This window comes from Eublepharis macularius, chromosome 8, assembly GCF_028583425.1.
Source record: "Eublepharis macularius isolate TG4126 chromosome 8, MPM_Emac_v1.0, whole genome shotgun sequence".
Taxonomy (NCBI): Eukaryota; Metazoa; Chordata; class Lepidosauria; order Squamata; family Eublepharidae; genus Eublepharis; species Eublepharis macularius.
This window is the reverse complement of record NC_072797.1, coordinates 102,746,682-102,772,825: the sequence shown is the minus strand read 5'-3', so window position 1 is coordinate 102,772,825 and position 26,144 is coordinate 102,746,682. Positions and strand designations below refer to the sequence as shown.

General features: G+C 41.6%; 1 protein-coding gene across 1 annotated transcript in view; it reads left to right on the top strand.

The window, feature by feature from the left end:
- The window catches only part of RFX3 (regulatory factor X3), a 261,190-nt gene that overhangs the window by 133,434 nt on the left and 101,612 nt on the right, over positions 1–26,144 (top strand). The window contains exon 3 of the mRNA XM_054986134.1: positions 14,427–14,524. Coding sequence (XP_054842109.1) covers positions 14,427–14,524 — 98 coding nt within the window. The remainder of the gene's footprint in view (positions 1–14,426; positions 14,525–26,144) is intronic.

Sequence of the window (26,144 nt, the reverse complement as noted above, 5' to 3'; positions counted from 1 at the left end):
CCGGAGGAGACTGTTTTGTCTAACACCGTTCCACCAAGCATTGGCCTTGAAGGAGAGCAGCTTCCCAAGACTGAAAGATGTTGTTTTGAGAACTGTGGGGGGAGGCTGATGCAGATGGGAACTATTACTCTGTATCTCATGCTTTGCCCTTCATTGGTAACAATGACTGTGTACCATCCTGAGTCTTCTATTCAGGACAGTGGACTATAATGGACCTTTTCTGCAGTAAAGTTTCCTTATTCAATCAATGGACTCTTGTTTGCTTTTGAAAGGGAACCTGTAGGAAGAGCCTTATCTAGCCACAGGCTGACAAATGATTGGCAAGTCCAGATCTCTCCTTTTGCTACTCAGCAGCGTTCCATTGCAAAATGGGGCATTCTCACTGCCAGACTTCTCCAATGCCCAGGTGCAGGCAGACAGAATGATTGGCTGAATTCTCCCTCTCTCCCCCCCTAAAGAAACTTAGATCTGTTCTTTTTACTGTGGGGACAAGCAGGATTGTATTTGAAAAGGAGGAGTTATTCAATCATGCATACTCTCAGGAAAGTCTCTTCAAAATTGTAGGGTATAATTGAAGTCTTTGTGGGCTTTTATCAAGTTTGATTGATTCAACATACCACTCCCTCTCTGTACGTTTTTCCTCACAGCAATTCCAAGTGTTCTGATGCGGGAGGGGGGGGGGGAATCAGTGTCTGCATAGCTATGCAAAACAAACCAAAACAAATCAGGGGTACTCAGATGTAAGTCCCATGTTACTCATAGTGCTGCTTACTTTCAGGGAAGCGTCTTTAGAATTGCAGCCTATGATTGATGTCTCCCTTCCAAAGATTTCCAAAGCTGATAGGAGGGGAAAGGTCTCCCCTTGCAAGGACTGGATTGGCAGAGAGGGAGAACCATTTCTCAGGTTGCTATGGGGTGGGAAGATGCATTCATACTGCACGTACTGGTGTCATTTCCCCTTCCATTCGACAGAGTCAATAAATAACATAAGACCTCTCTCCCCTTGGGATCTGATTGGCTCTGTTCAGGAGAACAAGCGAGCCTCCCAGTGCTGCTGGAAGGTACAGAACGAAACACGCAAACTTTTTGGTGTAAAAGAGTTGTTACAATTTAGTTTCCCTGATTTGGTTCAGCTTTCCAAAAGTTGCTTTAATGACCCAAATGAGTGAGTTCTGTGTGTGATTTTGGCTTATTTTTCCCATTATTCACATTCCTGCTGGGGGTTGGAGTTTGGACTTTGTGGTTTGACTTGACAAGGTAACATCTGGGTTATTAGGCAGTCAAAACCTGTTAAGTATTTTAGGTTAGCTATTTAGATTTTGTTATTTTCTTTTCTGTCTTGAGCAATTTCTATGTACGTAATCTTTTGCACAATTCTAATTCAGCATTTTAAATTATACTTTCTGTGGTGTTTATTAGGGTTTCCACCTGAATCCAGTTTCTTCGCCCAGTTGGTCTCAGCTACCAAATACCTGTTTTGTGGCACTCAGTCTAGACATGTCCTGAATTGCAGGACTAACTTCTTGATTAAAATCTGGCACAGCTGGAGACTTTGTTTTCTTGGTATCTGAGCTTAGGTTTCACTAGAGGAAACTTGAAGGCAGCTTGTTACCCTGGGTTTCAAGGGGTGTTGCTTCCCAGAAGTGTATTTTGGTTTTTGACCCTGCCTGGGTTCCTCCATTACTTGGGGAACCAGTGGCAACTTTCAGTGTGGCTAAGTGCATGATGCCATGATAGTTCTAATATAAACATTCTGTCATGGAATATGGTTGGTTGGTACTCCAACTTCTAACTCCTGAAATTAAGAAATTTCTATCTTCTTTTGATATTGTACTGTTACAGGAGCAAAAAATCCCAACTTTAAATATATGTTGGTAGGATCTGGACTGATGATGACTGACCACGAAAGAAATCTTTAGTGTGTTATAGAACTGAAAACAAAATGGTCAGTGTAATAATTTTGTTTCATTTTTATAAGCGTTGCCTTTGGACCTTCAATTCAGCTCCTCCTCACATTACCTTAAACTTAAATCTCAGAAGGGCTCCAGCAACCAACACTCTTTTTTCCCACTCATACAAAGCTTCAGGTGTTCTCTATTTTACCCAAGCTTTTACACTTTTTCTTTTTTGTTTGTGAGACCTATATATTATTGCCTCCCTGACTCCCTTAAAAGATTTTTGCTGCCACCAAAGGCCTTCACTTTTGACCTACTGATAATATAGGAAGGCTTGTTATAGAGGGTGGTTTGCCAGAATGATCAGTGCATGAGAGTGGTCTTGAGGTAAAAAAAAGTGTCCCTTGCTTCAGTTTAGTTTGGGTAGAATGGACATGATTCTCTGGTGTAATTTTGGTCCCCTTGCTTCAGTTTGGTTTATAGAGATTCCATTCCTGTGCTTCAGTTTGCTTCTTTGGGGCTTTCTCTGGGATAAGCTCATCTTGCATTTGGGAGTGAGCCTTCTTTCCTCATTTTTACATTCACAGAAACAATTATTAAAAACCTCACATTAGCAAGCAGAAATAAAATCCAAATTAAATTAAATACATTACATGCAAAAGTCTAGAGCACATTATTAAGTGGTTGATGTTTAGGATTACACTTTTAGTTGATTGTAAGATGAGCCAACAGTGTGGTGTGGTTTCTAAAAAGGCTAGTGCAATCTTTGTCTACATAAACTGTTTTAAAAAGTACTACATTCAAAGAGTAACCTGTAGAATTCACTGACACAAGATGTTGTGCTGATCACCAGAGCAGGTCCTATTAAAAAGTGACTAGTTAAGGGGCTAAAGATAGACCTATCAAAGGTTCATAGTTATGGTAGTTAAATGGAGTCTTCTATGTTTTAGAGCAACAAGTGTTTGCGTTCAACAGGCAGAGGACTTGGCCTCCATGCCTTACCTATAGGCTGGGCATTTGGCCACTGTGTCGAAGAAGATGCTGTGCTAGATGGACTATTTGTTTGTTCCAGCATGGTTGATGTTATGTTCTTATACCAGCTTGTATTAAAATATCCAGTATCAGACTGATTTTCCCTTCCAGTGGTTTCTAGTGTGTGGCATCTGTGAGGAATGTAGTTGCTTTACTTTGGGAAAGGACGGAGAGCAATCATGGTCCTGTTCCTTAGTTTTCTGATTTGGAGTTCTACCTTTTCTCTAGTTATTGTTACTATCTTTCCTAATTTGTTTTTGTTTCTTTGGCTTGGTGTTTTGGTTATCTGATAGCAGCTGTCTTCATTCCAGTTCTTTTGCCCAGTTTTTAATCCTAGTTCCAGCCTTATTTGAATTCCATGTCTTTTTTTTTTTTTTTGCATTTTGTCCTCTCATCGGTGTTCTTTTAACTGTCATTTAGTAATCAATAAATCTGTAGTTATTGGTATATTGTTCTCTTAGCCATTTTTTTTTTGCTGGAAAGGAGTAAGATTGCTTTGTCATCTTCTTGTGATGCAGTTATCCCAGCTGCTCTTGCTTAGCTGGATATGGTTCAATCTAAATTCTTGAGAAGAATCTTAAAAGTACCCCACCGTGTCCCAAATACACTTATTCGAATTGAAAACAACATGATTACAGTAGAGGCAAGGTTGTGGATTGCAGTGATTCTGTACTGGCTAAAACTAGGATAAGAAATTACACCTATACAGTTTTTCAGAACAATATCCGTGCTCTATGGGTTACTAGAAAACGAAGGTTATAGTAAAACAGAGGATACTAGATATCACAAGGCAACATGACTTAAACAGAACAGAGAAATGGCGAGGCCTTTTAGAGCCCACTAATAGGGTGACTCCTATGGCTTATTTTCTCAACCTGTCAAACCAAGAATATAGGAAAATTTTCCCATTAGTGCAATGGGATGTTCTTCCCTCAGCTGTCCTCAAAGGGAAGTTTTAAAAATTCCTTATGTGGTAAGGATTTGTCCCTGCTGTGAGGAAGGGATAGAATCTTTAGAACATGTTATATTTGATTGCAAGGCGTATAGTCATTTTCGTGACTTTCTCCCTTTCTCCTTGACTTTACCCCTTACCCGTAGCCAAAGTTTTCTTTCAGACATGCACCCTGAGATCACTCAACAGGTAGCAAGATTTGTATGGCTTGCTTTAAGGATCAGGAAATGGCTATGTGAATGAATATCAAATTTTATTGTACCATTAAGTATTTTAAATTTTATACTATTGTATTATGAATAATTTTATTGTTGATTTTATTCATGTTTTATTTTCTTCCATGGTACCCTTTATTGATGTTTTTAGTGCTAGTCATTGACTGTGAATAAAAAACCTGTTGCTCTTCCTTTTGGCATTTCTTTCAATATTCTCCTTTCCTTGAGAATTCTCGTAGTGAGAATTTCATCTTCTTGTCAATCTCAAATCCTATTCTGCTGTTTCTGCTTTTTATAATGATTTAAGTTCTTGGAGGTCTGTGATCAGAGCTCCCATCCCTTTATAGCAGATAGCAGCAAGATTAACAGGAAGGAAAAAAATAGCATGCAGCTAGGGCAAAGTTAGATGAAATGTTGGAGATCTGGGTTTTTTTGTCTTAAAAATTCCATTGAAAGCAATTTTGGGAATTCCTGAATTGGATTAGGACCCCAGTGTCCTTTTTCTCTTTGAGGGTAAATAACAACTCAAGATGGAGGGATTTACGCTGGGAAATTGATTTGGGGGAAAAGGTTAACACACCACTTCAGTCTAAATCAGGGGCTTCTGTGGCTCCTATTACTAGAAGCTTTAAAAGACAGATGATCTAAACATAGATCTCCAACATTTCATCTAGTTCTTCCCTTTTCATGCTGTATGTCTTTTCTCTCCTATTCATCTTAGATGTCTTCTCTCTCCTTTCAGATACAATTACCAATAATTTTTATTTTTCTCCTCCAGTGCTCATTTTTGCCAATGTTAACATGCATAGCTTAGATCCCATGACATTGTTCCTCATTTGTTTTCTCTAGCCACTGCATTTTCTGCTGCAGAACTCGCTTCCTCTGCATTATCACTTCCATGCACACAAGCGCTTTCATTGATCTTGTGCACTAGCAATAGAGCACCATGGTGCAGAAAAGCCTCCACAGTAGCTGGAGAGAAGCATGAGGGGAACAGTGCCATACAAATCCATGCCCATGTCTTTTAAAAATTTTATATTTCACAAATTTCTCTACTTATTTATTTGAACATTTTCTGTGCTACCTCTCCAAGCAGCTTACAAAATAAAACGTAATAAAAACAGAATGTTTTAAAATTAATTTAACCTAGCATTAAAAACAAAGCCAGAGCATTAAACAGCTTAAAATGTGGGGCAGTCAAAAATTAATCTTAAACATGTTTCATGCTAAAAGCAGTCTATTAAAAGGTGTAAAAAATCAACCTCTTAAAAGTCTGGGTAAAAAAAATATTTGGGCAAGGTGTCTCAGAGTAGTGTAGGTGCCAAGTGAGCCTCAAAGGGAAAGGCATTTCACAGATGAGGTGCCACCACTGAAAAATCTCTGTCTCTAGTTGCCACTCACCTCACCTCTGAATGTGGAGGTGGAGTGAGGAATGCTTGAGAGGAAGCAGTTGGGCTGGTCAGTATGATGGAAAGAGGCAATCTTTCAGTTATCCCGGTGCCAAGCCCTATAGGACCTTGAACTAACATACCAGGACTTTGAGTGCCTGGAAACAAATGGGCAACCAGTGCAATTTTTTCGGCAATGGGGTGGTACAATCCCTGTAACCCACCCTTGATAGTAGCTTGGCTGCCACATTTTGGAGCAACTGAAATTTCCAGTTTTCAAAACCCCAAGTAGAGCACATTACAGTTCATCTAGCCGAGATGTGATCAGAGCATGGATTAGTGTGGTCAGATAATTTTTATTCTCTGGTCATCATTTACTGCATTTTCTGTTTTTTCCTATCATTTCTCATACATTTTTGTGATTCTTTTTCTAGGGTCTCCTTGGTTTTTCTTCTGCTGCTTCTTTAAGTTGATCCTTCTGTTTCCCCCCTTTTACCTTAAGTCTTTTGGTGACCTTGTATTTTTCCTAACAGTCATTCTTAAAATATCCCAATATTTCTTTTAGTGACAATTCTTATTTTTGGTAATCCATCTTGTCTTTCTATACATGGGAAAGAACAAGTATGATCTTGTTAATTTGCTCACCATTTTGTACTGCTGTACTGATTCAAAACAACTTTAAAGGCTGCTTGTCTATCCACCTATAGACAGAAAGAGCATGAACAAACTGGAATTTTTTAAATGCTGTAGTTCAGAGGTTAACATTCACTAATAGAAGTTATAAAATGATTTTGAAAAACTTATTAAACTGCTTTCTAAGATGCGTTAAAGTGTTCTGGCTGTTCATAACAAACACTTACGGGGCCATCGTGTATTTTTCATTATAAACAAGAAAATCAGATATTCTACATAGGGGCTAATGTAAACATTTTAATGTATTTGCATGTCCAAAAGATCACTTATTGAAAGCTCCTCAGTTTGTCTGCAGATAAACTGATCTCTGGCTCATTCCCTTCATCTTGAACTGGTTCTTATCATTTATTTTTTGATCTTGTAGAGGTACAAATTTAGCTCATTTACAGCGCTCTGACGGACAGGTTGATGTGTTATCTGCATCTTCTTTACATTGTTTTATGTGTTAAATGTAGCATGAATTCAGCTCTGTTCAAGCGATAATTTATGAACAGGAAATAAAAATTCATTCAATTGAGTAGGAGTTGAAAGAACATGTACAAAAATCTCTTTGCCAAATAAAATACAACTTAAAAGATCTCAGTGTCATACAAATATTATATATCTAATAGCAAAGTGTGACCTTCTGGTACAGATCAGAAGGCTCACAAAGTGGGCCTTTTTTTGCTATAATATTGCAAACCAGGTGAAATCCCCAGATTTGCAGAAAATATTTTTAGGCTAGCCCTTCCCAAAACAGTAATATTGATGTGTGTATGTATGTGTGTGTGTATCTGTATCTATATATCTATATCTATATCTATATCTATATCTCAGAAGAGCCCCATGGGTCAGAGTGGTAAGCCGCAATACTGCAGCCCAAGCTCTGCTCACGACCTGAGTTCAATCCTGGTGGAAGCCAGGTTCAGGTAGCCCGCTCAAGGTTGACTCAGCCTTCCATCCTTCCGAGGTCGGTAAAATGAGTACCCAGTTTCCTGGGGGTAAAGTGTAGATGACTGGGGAAGGCAATGGCAAACCACCTCGTAAAAAGTCTGCCAAGAAAACGTCGTAATGTGACGTCCCCCCGTGGGTCAGTAATGACTCAGTGCTTGCACAGGGCACTACCTTTATCTGTCTGTCTGTCTGTTCAAATAACCACTCAGGAGGAGGGAAAGAGGAAATGAATTGTGTGATGACTGGGATATAGGAGAAAGTACAAGTCCTTGTAGTTCCCCACCATGCAAATGGACTCAGCCTGGCAGCTGATATGACACAATTTGGTCATAGTTTTCCCAGGTAGAGGCTGCCAGGGGGAGGGAAGGAGGGAAAGCTGAAAACAGGAGGCCAGATAAAGGTAGTTGGGTGAGGAGGAGATAAGAAGGCAGGAAAAGGGGAGAGATGGTCAGAGAAGAGGAGGAAAAATAGCAGAAGAGGGGAAATTAGATTTCCCCCCCCCCCGTCCTTGCAGGATCCCACTTTATAACTGAATAATAGTCATCATACAAATCAGTATACTTGTGTTTAAATAAAATTCTGAAATAGCCAGTTCTTTTAAATCAGGTTTCAAAGCAATCTATAAGTCTACAAGCTAAAAAGAAAGAAAAGCTTTTAATATTATCACTGTAGTTCCAATTTACATCTTTAGCAGAATTTGTTGAAGGCTTGCTCTTTCTCATTTTCTGATTACAGATTGAAAAACTGTTTACTTGATTCACACATTGAGGTAAATGCTTTAACAGATTTATATTTTGAAATTGCCTGTACAGTCTGCCATTTATGGTTACATAAACTGAAAACACACCTGTTCAGCTACTTCTCCCATATTTTGATACCTTGTACAGCATACTTTGAAGTTAAAAACTGCCAAAGTGTGGCTTTTAAAGTTCAGGCCACAACTGAAATCTGTGAAAGGAATTATTAACTTTTAATGGATTCTGAGTGATAAATAAGTCCGTCATGATATTGAAATCAAAGATGTAGGAAATAACTAATGCGAGGGCAATGTTGATTATATTAATAGCCAGATGTAATGCACTTTGCAGCCTTAATGCAGGCTTGTGCTGCTGTAGCTGGAAGGACTTTATATGATAAGCAGGTAGGGTAGAACCCCCTATAGGGTCGCTCACTTACACTAGCAACTTACATTGCTTCTAACTCTCCTTGTATCTTACCTGCTATACATTATCATTTCCAGTAATATAGTCCCACTTCAACAGTGTGTTAAGTACTATGCAAAAAATTCTTGCCTCCTTATCTACGTTTAAACTCTGGGAAAGCCATCTTTATGTGAACTTACAGGAATAATTGCTGATCTATTGTTCCCATGTTATCAGGATTTAATTTAGGAGAACGCTGCAGTCTTGATTTTACATTAAGTGAGAACTGTGTGAAAATTTGATTTGCAACATCTGATTTGTCTTGTGAGTGTATTTGTCTTGTGAGAAATAGACTTTTTAACTGAAATGGCAGCTTGGTGGGTTTTTTCTTTCCTTTTTTTTTTTTAAGGTATATTAAATTTTACCAGTGTTCTTACGTTTTCAGATGTAGAATATTTTTGATTTTTTAATCTGCTTCTGTAGATCACGTTAAGAACATGAATAGAAAATATACAAACTCGGTGTACTTTTCAAAACAAAAATGCAAGAAACAGAAAAGGAATGTGTTTTTTTCTAAAAAACACTTCTGGTATACTTTCTGTAGGCTTGCAGGCAACTTCATGTTAGAAACTGACTTTATCTACAGGTGTCATACTATACAATGTTTGGGTTAACAGTGTTTTCAAGAAGAGGCTGGATGAATATTTGTCAGAGATGCTTTAGGCTGATCCTGCACTGGGTAGGGGATTGGACTAGATGGTCTGTATGGCCCCTTCCAACTCTATGATTCTATGTACTGACTGAGCTTCTGTCTGAGCCTAGGCTCCTGAAGCCCTCATTGCTATTGGCCACCATGAGTGCCTCGAGAGCGAAGAAGATAGTGAGTTTCACCTAAGCCAAGCAGTGCCAGCCAAGCGTTCCAAACAGCCTCCATATAGTGGATCCCCATGTGCCAGCTGTGGAGGAAACCATGAAAGAAGAACTTGCAGATTCCACAACACTGAATGTCAAGCGTGCAGAAAGAGAAGTCACATCACACGGGCCTGCAGAGCTACCAAGAAGAGAGGATCTCCACCACAGTCTCTGTACCAATGACGGCCGTCAGGGAAGGGTTTCCCCCGGCCTGAAGAATGCTACTCAGTGACTGAGTGTTCTGACAGAACCATTGTCCTGAACACCAGAACGGGCACCAAAGACCAGATCTGTGTCATGGTGCACATTGAAGGGATGCTATGTGAGATGGAAGTCAATTCCATGTCAGCGCTCTCTATAGTCTCCGCGGACACCTTCAACTGAGTGTGCCCCAAAGGGAAAAACCAATAGCTTTAGCCATGCAATCTAACCCTGACGGACTTCCAGGGTCGTCGAATTCCAGTGGTGGGAGTTGGCCGAGTCGCAATCAGCTACAAGGACTTTTATGGGCCCCTCTGTCTGGTCATAGTCAAGGGGCGCCTCACTAGCTTACTGGGACGCGATTGGTTTGAGGCTTTGGGCATCCATGTTACTGGATTCCAATAAATCAACCAACCTGAAATCGAAGCCGTATGTGCTGAGTTTCCTGCCGTATTTGATGGCTCGTTGGGATGCTACGTAGGTCCGCCCCTCTCCTTTGACCTCTGTCCAACAGTGTTGCCCACCCGTGTGAAGGCACGTCAAGTTCCCTTCGCACTCAATCCGTGTATCAACAAGGAACTAGAGCACCTAATTGCACAAGAAGTTCTCGAGACGATATCGCACGCCATTGAGAGACACTGATCGCACCCATCAAGGCCAATGGAGTAGTCAGTATTTGCACAGACTACAAGTGCACAATTAACAAGGCTCTACACAGCATGCATACCCGGTGCCGGTAGTCAGCCACCTCCTGGCATCTCTAGCAGGAGGAAAGACCTTAGCCAAGATTGACCTGGCGCAAGCCTACCAGCAGCTTCCTGTGGATGACGCCTCCTCGGAAGCACAGACCATCGTGACACACCACGGAGCATTCAAGGTTAAGCAGCTGCAGTTCGGGGTCAGCGTGGTCTCTGGCATTTTCCAGGGACTTATGGAGTCATCCCTTACTTTGATGATGTCCTACTCTCAGGGACATTCTCCTCTGAGCTCGCCGGCCACCTTCGAGAAGTTCTCTGCCATCTCCAGGTTGCCAGGCTGAAAGTAAAAAGAGAGAAGTGCCAGTTCAGATTCCCATGAGTCGAGTTCCTGGGATTCCTAATCGATGCCAACGGCTTCCACCCAATGGACAGCAAGGTGCGAGCTATTACCAGTGCACCACCACCTTGCTCAAAGCAGGAGCTACATGTGTTCTTAAGGCTCTTGAACTTTTATCATGCATTCTTGCCACAAGGTATCACTAATGGAGCCACTACATGGATTTCTGGAGAAGAATGCCCTTTGGACCTGGGGCCGCAAGCACGCCCTCACATTCGCCGCTGTTAAGGATCTCCTGTCATCTAACACAGTATTGATGCACTTTGATGAATGCAAGCTGCTTATCCTCACCTGCGAGGAGTTATCCTCGTCTTACAGAGTTGGCGCAGTCCTGAACCACCAGATGCCAGATGGGCGGGAGACCCCTGTCATGTACTTTTCAAGGACATTGTTGCAAGCAGAAAAGAACTATGCGTAAATCGATAAGGAGGCCTGGTCGCAGTCTCTGTGGCTGCAGAAGTTTAAAAAAATCACAATTACGTTTACGAGCATCACTTCGAAATCGCAACCAACCACAAGCCTCTTCTAGGCTTCTTCGCTTCATACCGGCAGACCCCTCAAGTCATATCCCCCTAGATGCTGCGCTGGTTGGTGTTTCTGTCAGCCTACAACTACCAGCTCTTCTACAGGCCGAGCAAAACCATTGGGCATGCTGATGCCCTCAGCCGCCTGCCACTACCGGGCCCTGCCGCTGATCCCTCTCATGCTTACCGGGTCATGCAAATAGAGGACCTGCCACAGCCGCCCCTCCTGACATCGAACTTCACGGCCCATTCCACCAAGGACCCCACAATCTCCAGGATCCTCAATTGGGTGTGGAGGGGGTGGCCAACTGTCAGAATGGACTCGAAATTCCAGCCCTATAGTCCCGCCAACATGAACTGTCAGTTCACAAGGGCTACCTCCTCTGGGGAAGCAGAGTTGTTGTTCCGCCCAGGCTATGGCAGCAGGTGCTTGAGGCACTTCATGTAGGGCACCCAGGGATTGTGAAGATGAAGGCTTTGGCCCGCAGCTGTGTGTGGTGGCTGGGGATGGACTTATGAATTGAAAATTGGGTCCAGACTTGCCAGCCCTGCCAGGAATCTCGCACCGACATGCCACAGGCCCCTGTGCATTCCTGGGAGACAATGCGCGCACCGTGGTCGCGGCTCCATATAGACTTTGCTGGGCCTTTTTAGAGACTCACCTTCCTGATCGTTGTGGACTCATTTTCGAAATGGCTGGAAGTCATTCCAGTGTCGGCTATGACATCCACAGTTGTTATCCGCTCCTTACGGCACCTCTTTGAAATCCGCGGGATACCAGACACCATCGTATCTGACAACAGTGCACAGTTCACTTCACAAGAGTTCCGGAAGTTCCTCAACAACAACGCCATCTGGCATGTCATGTCTGCACCATTCCACCCATCTAACGGACAGGCAGAACAGATGGTGGGGTCCGCGCAAGTTAGGTCACAGGGACTTGAAATTGCAGCTAACTGAACTCTTGCTTTGGCAGCACATAACTCCCTGCAGAACTTTTGATGGGTCGCCCAGAAAATTCCAGCCAGGTGCCAAAAACTATGGGGGTGGCCCGGTCTGGTTCCTGGCATCCGTGATAGAGGCCACTGGACCAGTGTCTTACAAAGTGGCCGATGCTGCCAGCAAGGTCTTCAGGAGGCACATCGACCAGCTTCGACAGCAGTGGCTAGAGCAAGAGCAGGTCCTGAACAGTGACGTTATCCCTTGTGCCACAGACACAGGGACTGAGCCAGCTGCAGCACTCGAAAACCACAGGGACTCTCCTGCCGAGGTCAACCAGGACCAGCCATCACCAGTGAGTGGAGCAGAAGCTGCCGAAAGCGACGGGGGCTCCTCTGCCAAGAGGACAGAGCCCGCTACAAGAGCTACTACTCCAGCCAGTGTGCCTGGGACTTCAAAGGAATTGCACAGCTTCCAGAGGACTCGCCATCCCCCAGCTTACCATTGGAGCGGGGTATCCCAAGCTTAGGGGGGAGGGATGTTATGTACTGACTGAGCTTCTGTCTGAGCCTAGGCTCCTGAAGCCCTCACTGCTATTGACTGTTTTTCTGCTGGCTGCAAGCAATCCGTATTGTACAATAAAGTCCAATCACAGCACTGTAAATAAGTTACTTTGTATATAGTTAATGCAAAATAAGGATTCTAGCTTCATGTGCCTATTGGTTGTTGGTTATCATTGGGGTGGGGTTTGTGTGTGTATATTTCGCTCATGTTGAGCTTGTGTTGTCTGTCTGCTTCCAGTTCTCAATACTATGAGCTGAAATCTCAATAGTTAATAAACAGTATGACCAGAATCTCCATGTTTCATTCGATTTGTTTTTAAAAACAAGATTTTATAGGGAATCAAAGCAGAAATTGTATTAATCCATTGTTAAAGGCTTTTAAAAGGCCAAAGTCAATAGCAAAAGAGAGAAGATGAAATTCCCTGGTGACAGTTTTACACAATCCAATTAGAGTGGCAGAGACATATAATTGAAAAGCACTCAAGAAGCACTAGAAAATCATTCACCCTGTGGATGCAGTCCTTACTGCCAGACCCAAAAGTGGTATGAGTAATAGACTGTTGGCAGGGCTTCATATTTACTAGTTTTGTTATCTTTAAGGATACTGGATGATCTTGGGGGGTTATAATTCATTTCATACATCTGTAGTACACAGTAAATATGGATATGAATTCCAAAGTCATTTTCTTTGTCTGTGACATTAAAAACAGGTGCTATGAAGTAGGATAGCTAAGATAAATGATCATGGAACCTTCAGTTTCTTTTCAGAGTTCATCATTAAAAGCAAAAATATATTTATTTGGTCACAGCCACTCTTTCCCCAAAGACACCTGACCGTTATTAAGGGGTGGAGATTCCTCAGATATTTCAGTTTAATTGAGACATCACACCAAGCCATGGTTAAAGAAGATTTTGTGCACTATCCCAAAATGACAAATTATGATTTCCACTTCCAAAGCACACCAGAATTAGAAGCCGTGGTTTGAAATGGTTTGGGAAACTATGATTTGTGCAGATCACAATGCCAATACCTAAATTGCCATGCCATGGTTACTGTTATAATTTTACCTCCAGAGACCACTGCAGGGATGAGAGTAATAAGAAATCAGGTATCTCTAAACCATGGTGTGCCTGATTTGTTTGAAAGATTAAACCATGCAGACTATATGAATAATGCAACCTATAGTTTGGCATGGTTTGAACTGATCCTTTGCCTTTTCTCTCTTAATTTGGTGCATCCCTTTATTGAAGGAAAAAAACACACCAAAATTGCTATTTCCTCTCTTCATAATTCATCAAGTTTGTTTGTCTGAAAAGTCTGAATCTCTCTTGTTTTGAGTATATACGAGAGCAGACTAGATTAATGATGATCTGTAAAGATGTGCTTAGTAGAAAAGTTTTTGCAAAGGTACCAATTTGCACTATAGTGTTTTATTTTAATTTAAAAGACTAAATGAAAGCCGTGACATATTATCAAATTAACCTGTTTTCTTTCTGCAAATCTGTATAGTTGTCATAATATCTAATAAACATTAAAGTACAATTCAAAATATGTTAATGCAAAAATAACTCCCGATGGCTTTAAAGAACTTTATGCTCTAGTAAAGTGAGTGTATAACTTCAGCTTTAGTGCTGGTTCCCAAGTGCATATGCTTTATACTTGATGAAAAAAAGCTGAAAGTAGTTCCATTTAAAAACTTTGTTCTTGAAGTGATATGAAAGTTCTGTCTGAGGTGAATGTTTTATGGATCATTCATACATGCCATCAATCTCTTGATATTCCATTCACCAAATAGTGAACCCACTAGGGTGAATCAGCCCTTTGAGATTTCTCTCTCAAATCCTGTATGCCTCACAGTCCATGATTAGAACCAGTTTTGGTGTTGGATGCCTGAATGCCAAGTAGGAAACGTCTCAAAGTGCCTGATTCTTATATTTACAGGTTCAGCAAGTACAAACTGTACAGCAAGTACAGCATGTATACCCAGCCCAGGTGCAGTATGTGGAGGGAAGTGACACAGTCTACACAAATGGAGCTATGTAAGTTAGTCTTCATTTACATCTCCATTCCAGTAATACGTAATGATAAACATACTTCTGTAAATAACACTATATTGACTTTACAAGCATATCAGCAGAATGAAAACTAAAACCTCCCTGTTGAAACTCAAAGTTTGTATGTTTTAACATTGTTTTAATTCTTTAGAGACTTAGGCATTTAATTTATTTGAAGTACTACAGACAGTCTATTGTGTATTATTAAAAATGTCTTATCTTGAATGCTATAATTTTGAGGTTTCCAGTCATGTGTTCATTTATGTGCACTTCAGCATTACAAAAAGCAAAAGGGCCTTAATTGTGTGTACTTAGGTACTGGACTGTTCCTTTCCCCCCCTATTTTGTTACTGTAATCTACACTGAAAGATTTTGCTAGGGTTGTTAATTAGCAATTGTATTGCGTATCTCGTGAGAATACAGGATTTGTTAAAATGTTCATGAAATCTAATTTTATGTGTAATATATGTTGAAGTAATACTGAATACTGTGTTCATGAGGCCCCTTTCTCACCTTTATGCTGTAATTAGCATTCTCCTATATACATATTTCTGATGCTTCCTAGTCATTTAATTTATTGAAACATGTTATGATATGTACTTGATGGGGTTGTACTACCGGTGGAGGTGCTATAATAATAGTTGGGAGTTAATATGCATGCAGGTGTGCTGGAACTTTTTGTTCTGAAAATTTGTCATGCAACCCATCCAACATGATCCTTCCCTCCCTTTTGCATAGGTACAATTGTTTCTTCTTGCTCCTGGTTTTTGAACTCCATTCTGTGGCCCTAATATATATGTTGTTCTGCTTATTGTACGGTCCCAGGCTTGTACTGTCATCTTGTTTGTCAGGGTAGTTTCATATAAAAAGTCATAGTGTTTCCATATAAAAAAACTTTTTGTAGGAAAAATTATTCATTCAATCTGCATATTATGTGTGATGTTCAGACATGTGTATGCTTCAGTGCATGTGCATGCAGATAAAAATGTGTGTGACATTGTTATACTGGATAACTTGCATGAAAACTGCATGCTATTCCCTGCACATGACCTCCTTAATTTCCTTTCTTTTCTGTTTTGAACTTCAGTCACTATTGACTTCTGATAGTAGCTGTGGACATTTTCTGTGTGGCTTGGATCTTGAGGAGGTGGCAGGTGTTTGCTTTTCATTTCCTCTGGTATAATAATGTTGCTGGTTCTTGGGCATTTTTTCTTTTAAGAAGAGACTAAACATCTTTGTATAACAGATGGCATCATAAATACACTAGTGTCATGTAACATGTAAACTTAGCAATTCTGATGACAACGGCTTAAACTAAGAGAATCATAAGGAGAGCTCCACTTGTAGAATGGATCTATGCTTTGCTCCCCTTCTTGCTGTAGCCTCCTGTGCCCACCAAAAGTTATTCCACAGAGTTACTAGACTTTACAGAAGGGCATGGTAAGTGACATAGAAGGCTTCTTCAGGAAGGAAACTATACATTCTGTTCTCTTGGGAGCAGAATTGTCTTTTCGCTTGCATGAAGGAAGGTTCAGTCCAACCAAGGGTATATGGTAACTGCATATTGCAGAGTTCCTAAATGGAGGGTAGCATATGGTGGCATTACAGCGGGGTGTTGCTCATGCAGTACATTGTGGACACATGCTTTAAGGCAGAGCATTTTAGCTGCTACTGTAGCTACGAGATGCTCGTGTGTATCCTGAGACCTGGTAACAAGCAGCAGTTCTGTTCTGGACAACACTTTTGGTATGTCACAGATTGATGAAAAGGTTGATCTGGGATATCCCATCTGAGGTACACAGAATGCTTATTCATGATTTGATGCTGATTTATGTCCTCTGCAGACCTCATAGGAAAGAAAAACCAAGGTCACCTTTGTATTGCTGCAATTACAACCATCTTAAATAGAGGAGATATCAAATTACTACTTAAGTTTTGTAGTTTTAGGGTAAGACCAGAAGGACACTGCAGTCATCACATATGCCTTATCTTTGTTCTTTCTACTGTCCTCTTCGGGTTGCTTTTGTTCGCTTCTTAACCCCTAGTACAAAAGCAGTTCTCTCAGGAAGATATAAGTCGTTAGGAAAAATGTAGGACTGCTTCCAAAAATGGAAGTCACATGGCAAGTCATCTCCCATTACATGTTGCTTACTTACACTGTGTTTACATGTCGTTATGCTGTGAGCCCTTGTTCCACCATATTATATGGTTCTTAGGTGGAAGGGGAAAACACAGCACATGGTTGGGGGATGGTTTGCAATTTTTTCTGTTTAGGGTAATTTTTCTGTAATTCAAAGGGATAAAATTCATACCGAATTAATTGAATCTAAATGTGCCCTTTTCTCTACCGAATTATTCTTTTCATGAGTAGAAGATGATGTCTGTACACAGAAGGATATCTTTGTATCTAATTCCATGGTTTGGGTCTAACCTACTGATTGTAAATAATTACCCCAAATTTAAACATGTTTTAAACAACTTTAAACATTTCCTTTTCAGATCTGACAGTAGAAGGACTTTGGTGCTAAACTGGAGCTAGTGTTTTCAGTGGCAGTGCTATGCAAGGCTAATTTATTTCTAAAACTGGAAGAGCTTATGGAAATGTATAAAATCTTGTTTAATTTGACAAGTTGTGATGAGTATAAATAGAAGTTTTTAAGCAAGAAAATGTATTTTTGTTAAATTCTTCGCTTTAATCATGTTGTACTTTTAATGTATTATCCAAGAGCAATATTTTAGAAATGAGCTTATATAGAGGAAACTTTAATAATAATTATAATTATAAAGTTTATTATAAAGTTGTGTTTCATGCAATTTGATTGCAAAGCTGAAAACAAAAATAGCATTAAAAAGCTGTTTGAATCAAGGTTCTTCTCTGCCCTCATATTTTTATGGCAATTAGGCTGCCTATAAGGGAATAAAGAAAATTAAATGTGAACTGAGAACTAAGTGCAAGAAAAAGCCATTTCTTTCTGGAATGAAATCTTTCCATAAAATAGTTCTAAAACTGAAAAGTAACTTATGAACGGAAAAATCAGAGTGCTGCAAGTAAATGCATCCTATTGAATGAGTAGATGAAAGAAAATTTGGGGTCGCATTCAGCTAAGGTACATTCTGAGGCAAGATGAGATGGCAGGAGTACTAATTTATAAAAGGCGACAGATCATTGTCTTGACATTTACATAGATTCTAATAGAGTCAGCTGGGAATAAATCATTGTGTGGGTGTGTGCCATGTGCATGCCACCTTTGCAACTTCAGAAAATATAGACAATTTACCCTTTCATTGCCATATTCTTTAGTTGGAATTACTGCTCCTAGTATTTTTTCCAGGGAGAAAAATCAGAAAAATTATTTCCAGAGGAATTTTAGTATTCCAGGAAAAACAGAAGGCCTTGTGGCACCTTAAAGACTTTCAGTGGTTTGACTTCAGTGGGCTTAAAATGGTATAACTTTGTTTAGAATTGTTCTGTTATTGTGGCATAAGCTTTTCTGGTCTAGAACCGATCTCATGTGAGGTATCTAATAAAAATCAACATTAATCCTTGAAAGCTTGTCAAAAAACTTGTTATGAAAGATCTTGAGCAGCAAACAAAAAGAAAAAAGAAAAGAAAGGAGAAAGAAGATATATAGTTCCTAATACGTTTCTGTACTGCAATATACACATTTTACCCATATCTTGCCCCCTTCACCCATATGCCTTCAATGTTCTTTCTTGCTTATCCAGAATGGACGGCATAATTTTGGATTTTGGGTACAGTCTTCCTGGTATGTTGGAGGCAGGAAATTGTTTGGAACGTATGTCACCTCCTAGGATAGAACCTGCATTCTCAGTTCTTTTCCTACATCTGTTTTGAGAACAAGGGAGTAAAAGAAGGTCCACTTCATATCTAGCCTTACTCTGTGTATTTTTTTAGTGGTAACTCTCTGGTTGCTTTTGAATTATTTGTGTTTTGTCTCATTTGTCTCTACTGTTCTTCCTATTTTTAAAAAACTTCCCTCTGTTCTCCTGTTTTTTCTCTCTCCTTCCTCCTCAACCAGTGGCTGCATCTTTGAGGCAATGACTTCACAGCAGTCAACAAAGCACCTGCAAATGATGGAAGTGACAGAGGGCAGTTTAACCACACTAATTCTCAAGTTGTGATTTAGGAAACCATGCCCAATGTGCATAGTAGCAGCCAAAATGACTGAGTCCCAAAACAGGACAAACTGCTGCAACCTCATGGAGTTAGGTTTAGTTCTGGTGGCCATTTTTGACTCCAGTTAGGTAGCATGTTCAAACAGTGCAGTGGCTGGACCAAGTGTGTTTCAGAGCTGAGGAAAACAGACAGTAGCCCATTGCACTCCCCAGAGGAATCAGGAGAAAACTATTTCTCTCTTTCAGGTTTTGAGAAAGAGGAGATTTCCTCCACTGTCAAAACTGGATTAGGAGATTTGTTGAAAAGGAACTGAGAAGGGACAAAGATCAGTCCCAGAGGGGGAAACATGGCAAACATTGTTTCATCTTCCCACAAAAAAGCTGGAAACTCTCAGCAAGCAGGCTTGGGTACATTATGGCCTGCCAAAGCAGCATAAAAGGGGCTAGACCAACCAAGAATCATTTATCACCACTAGCCCTCATACAGATCAGCACTGTTGATTATCAGTTCTGACATATCAAATAATGACATTGTTAGGAAGGAGATTCTGAGGATGAACTCTCTTCCCCAAAGATTCCCTGTGTAAGGAGGCTTATTTCCCCAGTGCTTACTATTTAAGATAATGAAGGTATTGGAATTTAAGATCTCTACTTAAAAGCCTTCTAAGTAGGGAGTAGATGAGGGATCCTTAGGCATTGAAGATACATTTTTTCATTTCAACTCAGTGGCTTGCAAGTGTGCAAATTTCTATAAGAAGAAATAAGGGAATGCCTCTGCTTCTTCCAGGTTCTCATTGAGGCACATCAAAAGTTTGTATTCCTTCCCATTAACTGATTTATCAATAGCAGCTGTCCGTACTTTGGTCAGAGTTCTGAAGGATGGAGAAGGCTTCCTAAAGGACTGCAAAGATTAGAAAATGGAACTACGGCTATTCCATAAGCTGGAGGCCACAGCACTGGCAATATCACTTTTAGTGTGAACTTCCTTAATGTATGAAAGAAAAATAGTTGTAGATTACCCACATGTAAATATTCTAAAGATAAAGAGGGCTTTTACGTCCATGGTGGACTCTGGTCTGCTTGCTATGAAATTTTCTTCACAAGCTATAACATCTTCAGTAGTGACTAGATGTTATTTGTGTCTATGTAAGTGGCCAATTGACACCACTTTTAAGACTAATGTTGCTCATGTGCCAATACTCAGGACAGGCTTTTCAGTGATAAATTGGATGAGATCATGGCGGAGACCTAAGGACAAGAAGAAAATTGTGCTTTTTGCAAATGAAAAAGAGGGCTAGTACTTCAAAGGTTCCTCCTATAACTAGTTTCACCTTCATACCATCTTAACCAAGTTCAGAACCAAGAGGTCCTCCTGGTAAAAAAAATAGAGGCAACTGCAGACCAAGTTCTATTAAATCAGGATCTAGATAGACCTCAGAATCATTCAGAGGTGGCAAATCTGGAAACAAGCAACAAAGCCAATGGCATTGCCACATCTCTTTTGAGCAGATGGCTTCAACTGTTAAAACAAGCACGGATGCTGTCCTCCACAGAGAATTAATGAGAGACCATGTAGAAATATTAATCAGTAGTTTCTGTGCCTTTTACCAAACAGGATTCTGGTTATCCCACAACTGGCTGGCTGTTCTACATTTTCAGATACCCTTGTTGGGCAGGATGTGTATATCTGAACAGGCAATATCACAGCCGAAGCACTCATCACCTGTCATGGGGACTGATCAGACAGTCTCCAAGAGGAATAGTGCATTCTCCTGGCCTGGACAGAGAGGAATATTACATCGTTGAGAACAGAACACATCAGAGGCACAAACTATGTAATAGCAGATTGGCTCAGTATCCATTACGTATAACTCAGTGAATTGCCCATGAATCTGCAGATTTTCCAACAGGTTATGTCCATGATTTGATCATTAGTAGTAGACCTATTTGCATCTCTGTTGAGCAGTCAACTCCCAAGTTTCTTCTCTCAGTTCAGGTGCCCAGAGGCAGAGCAGACAAATTGCTAATTGCCACATGGGCCACATGGTCTGTTGCATGCCTTTCCCCCTTTTCCCATCATCCCAAAGAGGTTGGGGAGGGCAGAGCTGATCTGTGTACTCCTCACTCATCTCACCAGTCATGGTTCATTACCGGTCTTCTGTGCAGTCCCACATTAGGACTGCACAGATACAGATGAGCCATGGAGAAAGATTCTCAAGCTCTCAAAGTATAGGGGGCGCTCCCCCTGCTCAACGCGCATGTGTAGGCTTTTCTTGCCAAAAAATAGTGCTGCAGTGCAGAGCAACCCCCGCTTCAGTTCTTCTTTTGCTGCTGCTAAGAAAGGTTCTTCTCTTGATTGCTGCACATAGTTGTTACTCTTTGGACTTGTCTTACATCTGTGGTAAAGCAAAATAAAGCTTTGTAGAGACAAACATGTCTCAGAGGGCAGTTTTTTAAAAGTGTACCAAATGTGACACAAAAATGTCACTTACGGATGAACATAAACTCTGCCTTCTCTGTCTGGGGGAATCGCATAACGTTTCTGCTTGTCAGTACTGCAGCAATTCACCCCAAAGGCCGAAGAGATTGGGTTTTCTGTCTGAAGACAGCGATGTGGGAAATGATGTTGTCAGGTTCCAAGAAGCCAGTAGCAAAGCCATCTGCTGAGCATGGACCTGATTCCGGAGCCAAACTGGATCTGAGGTGGAACTCTTCACCAGCTCAAAGTGTACCAACTGCTAAATCCAGCCCGTCCTAGGCATCAACATATGTCCGATGATTGAAGCAGAAGGTGGAAACCACTAAGTACCGATTGCCAGACTGATTTGAGCATGCCTCATCAGAACTATCAACAAAAAAATTCAAAGGCAAAGCCCAAGCATCCTAGAAGACCAGCTTCTCCCTCATTGCATCGTCATCACTACCACTTGCCATCTTCGACTCATTTGCTGATTATCAAGAAGGAAATTGTCATGGTTCCTTCCACTATCTCATCTCCACCCACCCCAAGCTTACATCAAGAGGAGGGAGAAGTGAGCCCAACAGAGAATTATACTCCCTCTTTACTATGGATCCAAGTATATCGGTTTTGTCAACATCGGTTCCATCTTGGTTTCAACAATCCTTGCCCTGAGTGTAGGTGCATCCACCCAAGTAGAGACAATTCAGCAGCAGCCTACTCAGACCTTGCCACAGACATGGAATCTACCATCGGTTCCAACAGATGTAACTCCTGCTTTATCCATGCTCTGGCCACCAGGCATAGCCTATCCTCTTCAGATACCAAATTGCCAGAAATTGGCTACAGGCTGCTCCTCTTCTCGCTTCTACACCAAGTCTCCATCAGATTTAGAAGAAGGAGAAGAATCAGCTTCCCTTTCAAGTATTACATTTGAACTAGCTCTGGACCCCTCCCCTAAGGAGGCAGTTGGGGAGACAGCCTCATCATCTCCTAATGATAACCTCCACCTCTTCTCCAAGCCTCTTCTCCAAGCAAATATTAAGAATGGCAAGAGCCATTCAGCGACACCCAAGCCTAAGAGCAAGGTACTCCAGGTTCTCTACACAGATTCACCAGCATCTGTAGCATTTCCTGCAGTCGAAGACCTTTTGGATATTTCCCATGGCATCTGGGAGAAATTAACATTTATAACTGCTACTTCTCAGAAGATCGAGAATTACTATAAACTGAAACAACAGGACTGTGCATTCCTCTTTAACCATCCATGCCCTTCATCACATGTGACTGAAGAGATCCAATAAAAATACCGTTATGGTCTCACTTCTCACTTGCAGACAAAGATGGATGCAAACTTGATGCACTAGGAAGAAAAAATTATTCCTCTGCAGCACTCCACTTTCGAATAGCTAACTATCAAGCTATGATGGGGTCTTACAACCTATTCCTATGGCAACTTCTTTCCAACTATATCCAGGACCTACCTGAAGACAAAAAAGCACTTGTGAGAGTACTTCAGGATGAAGTTGCAAGACTGGCCAAGCAACAGATGTTGGCATACAAACATGTCGCAGACTGTTCTGCCAGATCTATATCTTCTGCTGTCCTTTTATATTGTCACTCTTGGCTATGTTCCACCACCCTGCCACAGGATAAACACAACAAAATCGAAGATTTCCCATTTGAAGGTACTTTCCTGTTTTCCAAAAAGACCAATGACTCCCTATTGCAAATGAAAAAGAACCATCAAAGTGCCTGCTCCCGGGGGGGGGGGGGGGTCATTGGTCCTCCACAGCAACAGCAACAGCATTCATCCAAATCTCAATACCACCAACATTCTTCAGGGTATCCCTACTAGCCATATACCACTCTTGTGACTGACTGTTCCACAACCTGCACATTCCTATTCCCCCTTCCAGTCCAATTGACACATGATTACATATGACTCCTGAGTTCACAGAAGTTGTCAGCCAGGGTTATCGCTTACATTTTTCTTACTTACCTACATTGTCTACATCAAGGAATGTCTCAACCTGTTCCACTGAAGAGCCCTATCCTGTAATCACAGAGCTACTCTCCAAAGAAGCTGTATAGAGAGTACCCCACAAGAACTCCTCCTGGGGGTTTTACTCAAGATATTTTCTGGTGGACAAGATAGATGGTGGACTCCATCCTATTTTTGATTTGAATGTGTTTATTAAAGTCGAAACATTTCAAATGTTAACCCTGTCTGGTTTTCATAGAATCATAGAGTTGGAAGGGGTCATACAGACCATCTAGTCCAACCCCCTGCCCAGTGCAGGATCAGCCTAAAGCATCTCTGACAAGTATTCATCCAGCCTCTTCTTGAAAACTGCCAGTGAGGGGGAGCTCACCACCTCCCTAGGCAGCTGATTCCACTTTTGAACTACTCTGACGGTGAAAAAGTTTTTCCTAATATCCAGTCGGTACCTTTGTGCATGTAGTTTTAGCCCATTGCTTCGCGTCCTACCCTCTGCTGCCAACTGGAACAGCTCCCTGCCCTCCTCCAAATGACAGCCTTTCAAATATTTAAAGAGAGCAATCATGTCCCCCCTCAACCTCCTCTTCTCCAAACTAAACATTCCCAAGGCCCTCAGCCTTTCCTCGTAGGGCTCAGTCTCCAGACCCCTGATCATCCTCATCGCTCTCCTCTGCACCCTCTCGATTTTGCCCACATCCTTTTTGAAGTGAGGCCTCCAGAACTGCACACAGTACTCCAGGTGTGGCCTGACTGACCAAGGCAGTATAGAGAGGGGCTATGACCTCCTGCGATTTCGATGCTATGGCCCCTTTGATACAACCCAGGATTGAATTAGCCTTTTTTGCCACCGCATCACACTGACTGCTCATATTCAGTTTACAGTCCACTCTTACCCCAAGATCCCTTTCATATATACTACTGCCCAGAAGTGTATCCCCCATCCAGTATTTGTGCTTCTCATTTTTGTGGCCCAGATGTAATACTGTGCACTTGTCTTTGTTGAATTGCATCCTATTCACAGCTGCCCACTTCTCCAGAGTATTCAGGTCTTGTTGAATTTTAATTCTATCTTCTTGGGTGTTTGCTACCCCTCCCAATTTGGTATCATCAGCAAATTTAATGAGCAGCCCTTCCACTCCTTCATCCAGATCATTGATAAAAATATTGAAAAGTACCGGGCCCAAAACCGAGCCCTGCGGCACCCCACTGGACACCTCCCTCCAATCTGATGAAACGCCGTTGACCACCACTCTTTGTGTGCGGTCCTCCAACCAGTTCCCTATCCACCGAACTGTCCTATAGTCTACTCCACAGTCTTCCAGTTTGCCCATCAGAATGTCATGGGGGACCTTATCAAAAGCTTTACTGAAATCCAGATAAATCACGTCAACAGAGTTCCCCCGATCCAGTAAGCTGGTCACTCGATCAAAGAAGGAAACCAGGTTGGTCTGGCAGGATCTGTTAGGAACAAAACCATGCTGACTTCCCCGGATCACTGAACCAGGTGACTAGTTCGCTGTTGTCCATCTTAAGGATACATACTTTCAGATTGCCATATACCCTGAGCAAAGGAAATACCTCAGGGTTTTGTTCCAGGAGAAACTTTTCAACAAACTTCTCTTCCTTTTGGGTTATCCTCAGCACCATGTGTATTCACCAAGTGCATGGCTGCTGTGCATGGCTTTCTAGGTGGATAGTACCGGCTATTAGAATGTGCTACAACCAGGCCAAGGTGCCTTGTCCAGTGATGATCAGGGTTCATTCTACCAGAGCACAGTTATAATGGGCAAGTCAATGGGCAGGATGACCTCTGCAAGTCATCTGTCAAGCTGCCACCTGGTCCTCAGCAGCACTTTCATCTGACACTACTCGGTGAACATTCATGTGAGAGGGGACGCTGCAGTTGGTATGGCCGTCCTCCATTCGCTGTTCAGCTAGACCTCTCACACCCTCCTCCATTGATGAGTAGCTTGCTATACTCCCAATGTGGGGCTGCACAGAAGACCGATGATGAAAACAGGGATGCACTTAGCTGTAATTGTTGTTTGTCTAGTGTCTTCTGTTCAGGCACACGTTCTCTCACTCCTACCTTGCTGTGAGAGTCTCAGGTTTGACCCTGGTGGCTTAGGGGAACTGAGCGACGGGGGGGTCACTCTGCCCTGCAATGCTGTTTTTCAGGGACAGGGGGTCACTCTGCCCTGCAATGCTGTTAAAACATATATCTTTTACTCAAATGCAAGGTATGCCATCAAAAAAGGAGGAGGTGTCTTACATTCACATACAAGTTCCATAATGTTTGTTTGTGTGTGTGTGTATAACATATTTTAGGGGGGTCATCTTACATCCAGGGTCATCTTTCTATCAAGTTAATATGGTATTCCACTCAAATTCTCCAGCCACCAGAAGGAATAACTGCTCATTCTAGGAGGAATGTGGCCACATAAGCATTTGACAACAGTGTGTCACCTGAAATATCTTCTGGACAGTGATATGGGCCTCCATATTGACATTTGTTAGGTACTACAAGCTGGACACCATTGCCTGGATGATATAGGTTTTGGATGGTAGTTGCTCCAGCAAGTCCTCTGATTTCTATCTTTATTCTCTAGTTCTCAGTAGTTCCCATCCCTTAAATTGCCACAGCTGTGGAGCATCCCAGTATTCAAAATTATGCCCTCAGTTGCAGATGAGAACAGAATGTTGGGTTCTCACCGTGAAGGTTCCTTCTGTCTGAAACATGAAGGCATCATTTTGTCCAGCCTTCCATGGGAGCGGGGGCATATAACTGCTTTTGGGGGCTTAAAGTGTGAGTGCTAACCAGTTTTTCCAATGTGTGTGTATTTGTTTCTGGTGTTTTAACAGTTTCTTAATATGTTCTTTTACAATATTTGTGTTCTGCACATTTGTTCTTTTATTTTTGTGTGTATAGTTTTTCTTTCTTTCATGTTCTACTATGGATATTATTGAACTGAGAATAGGGGTTCTACCTTAGGAGGTGACTTTTTCTA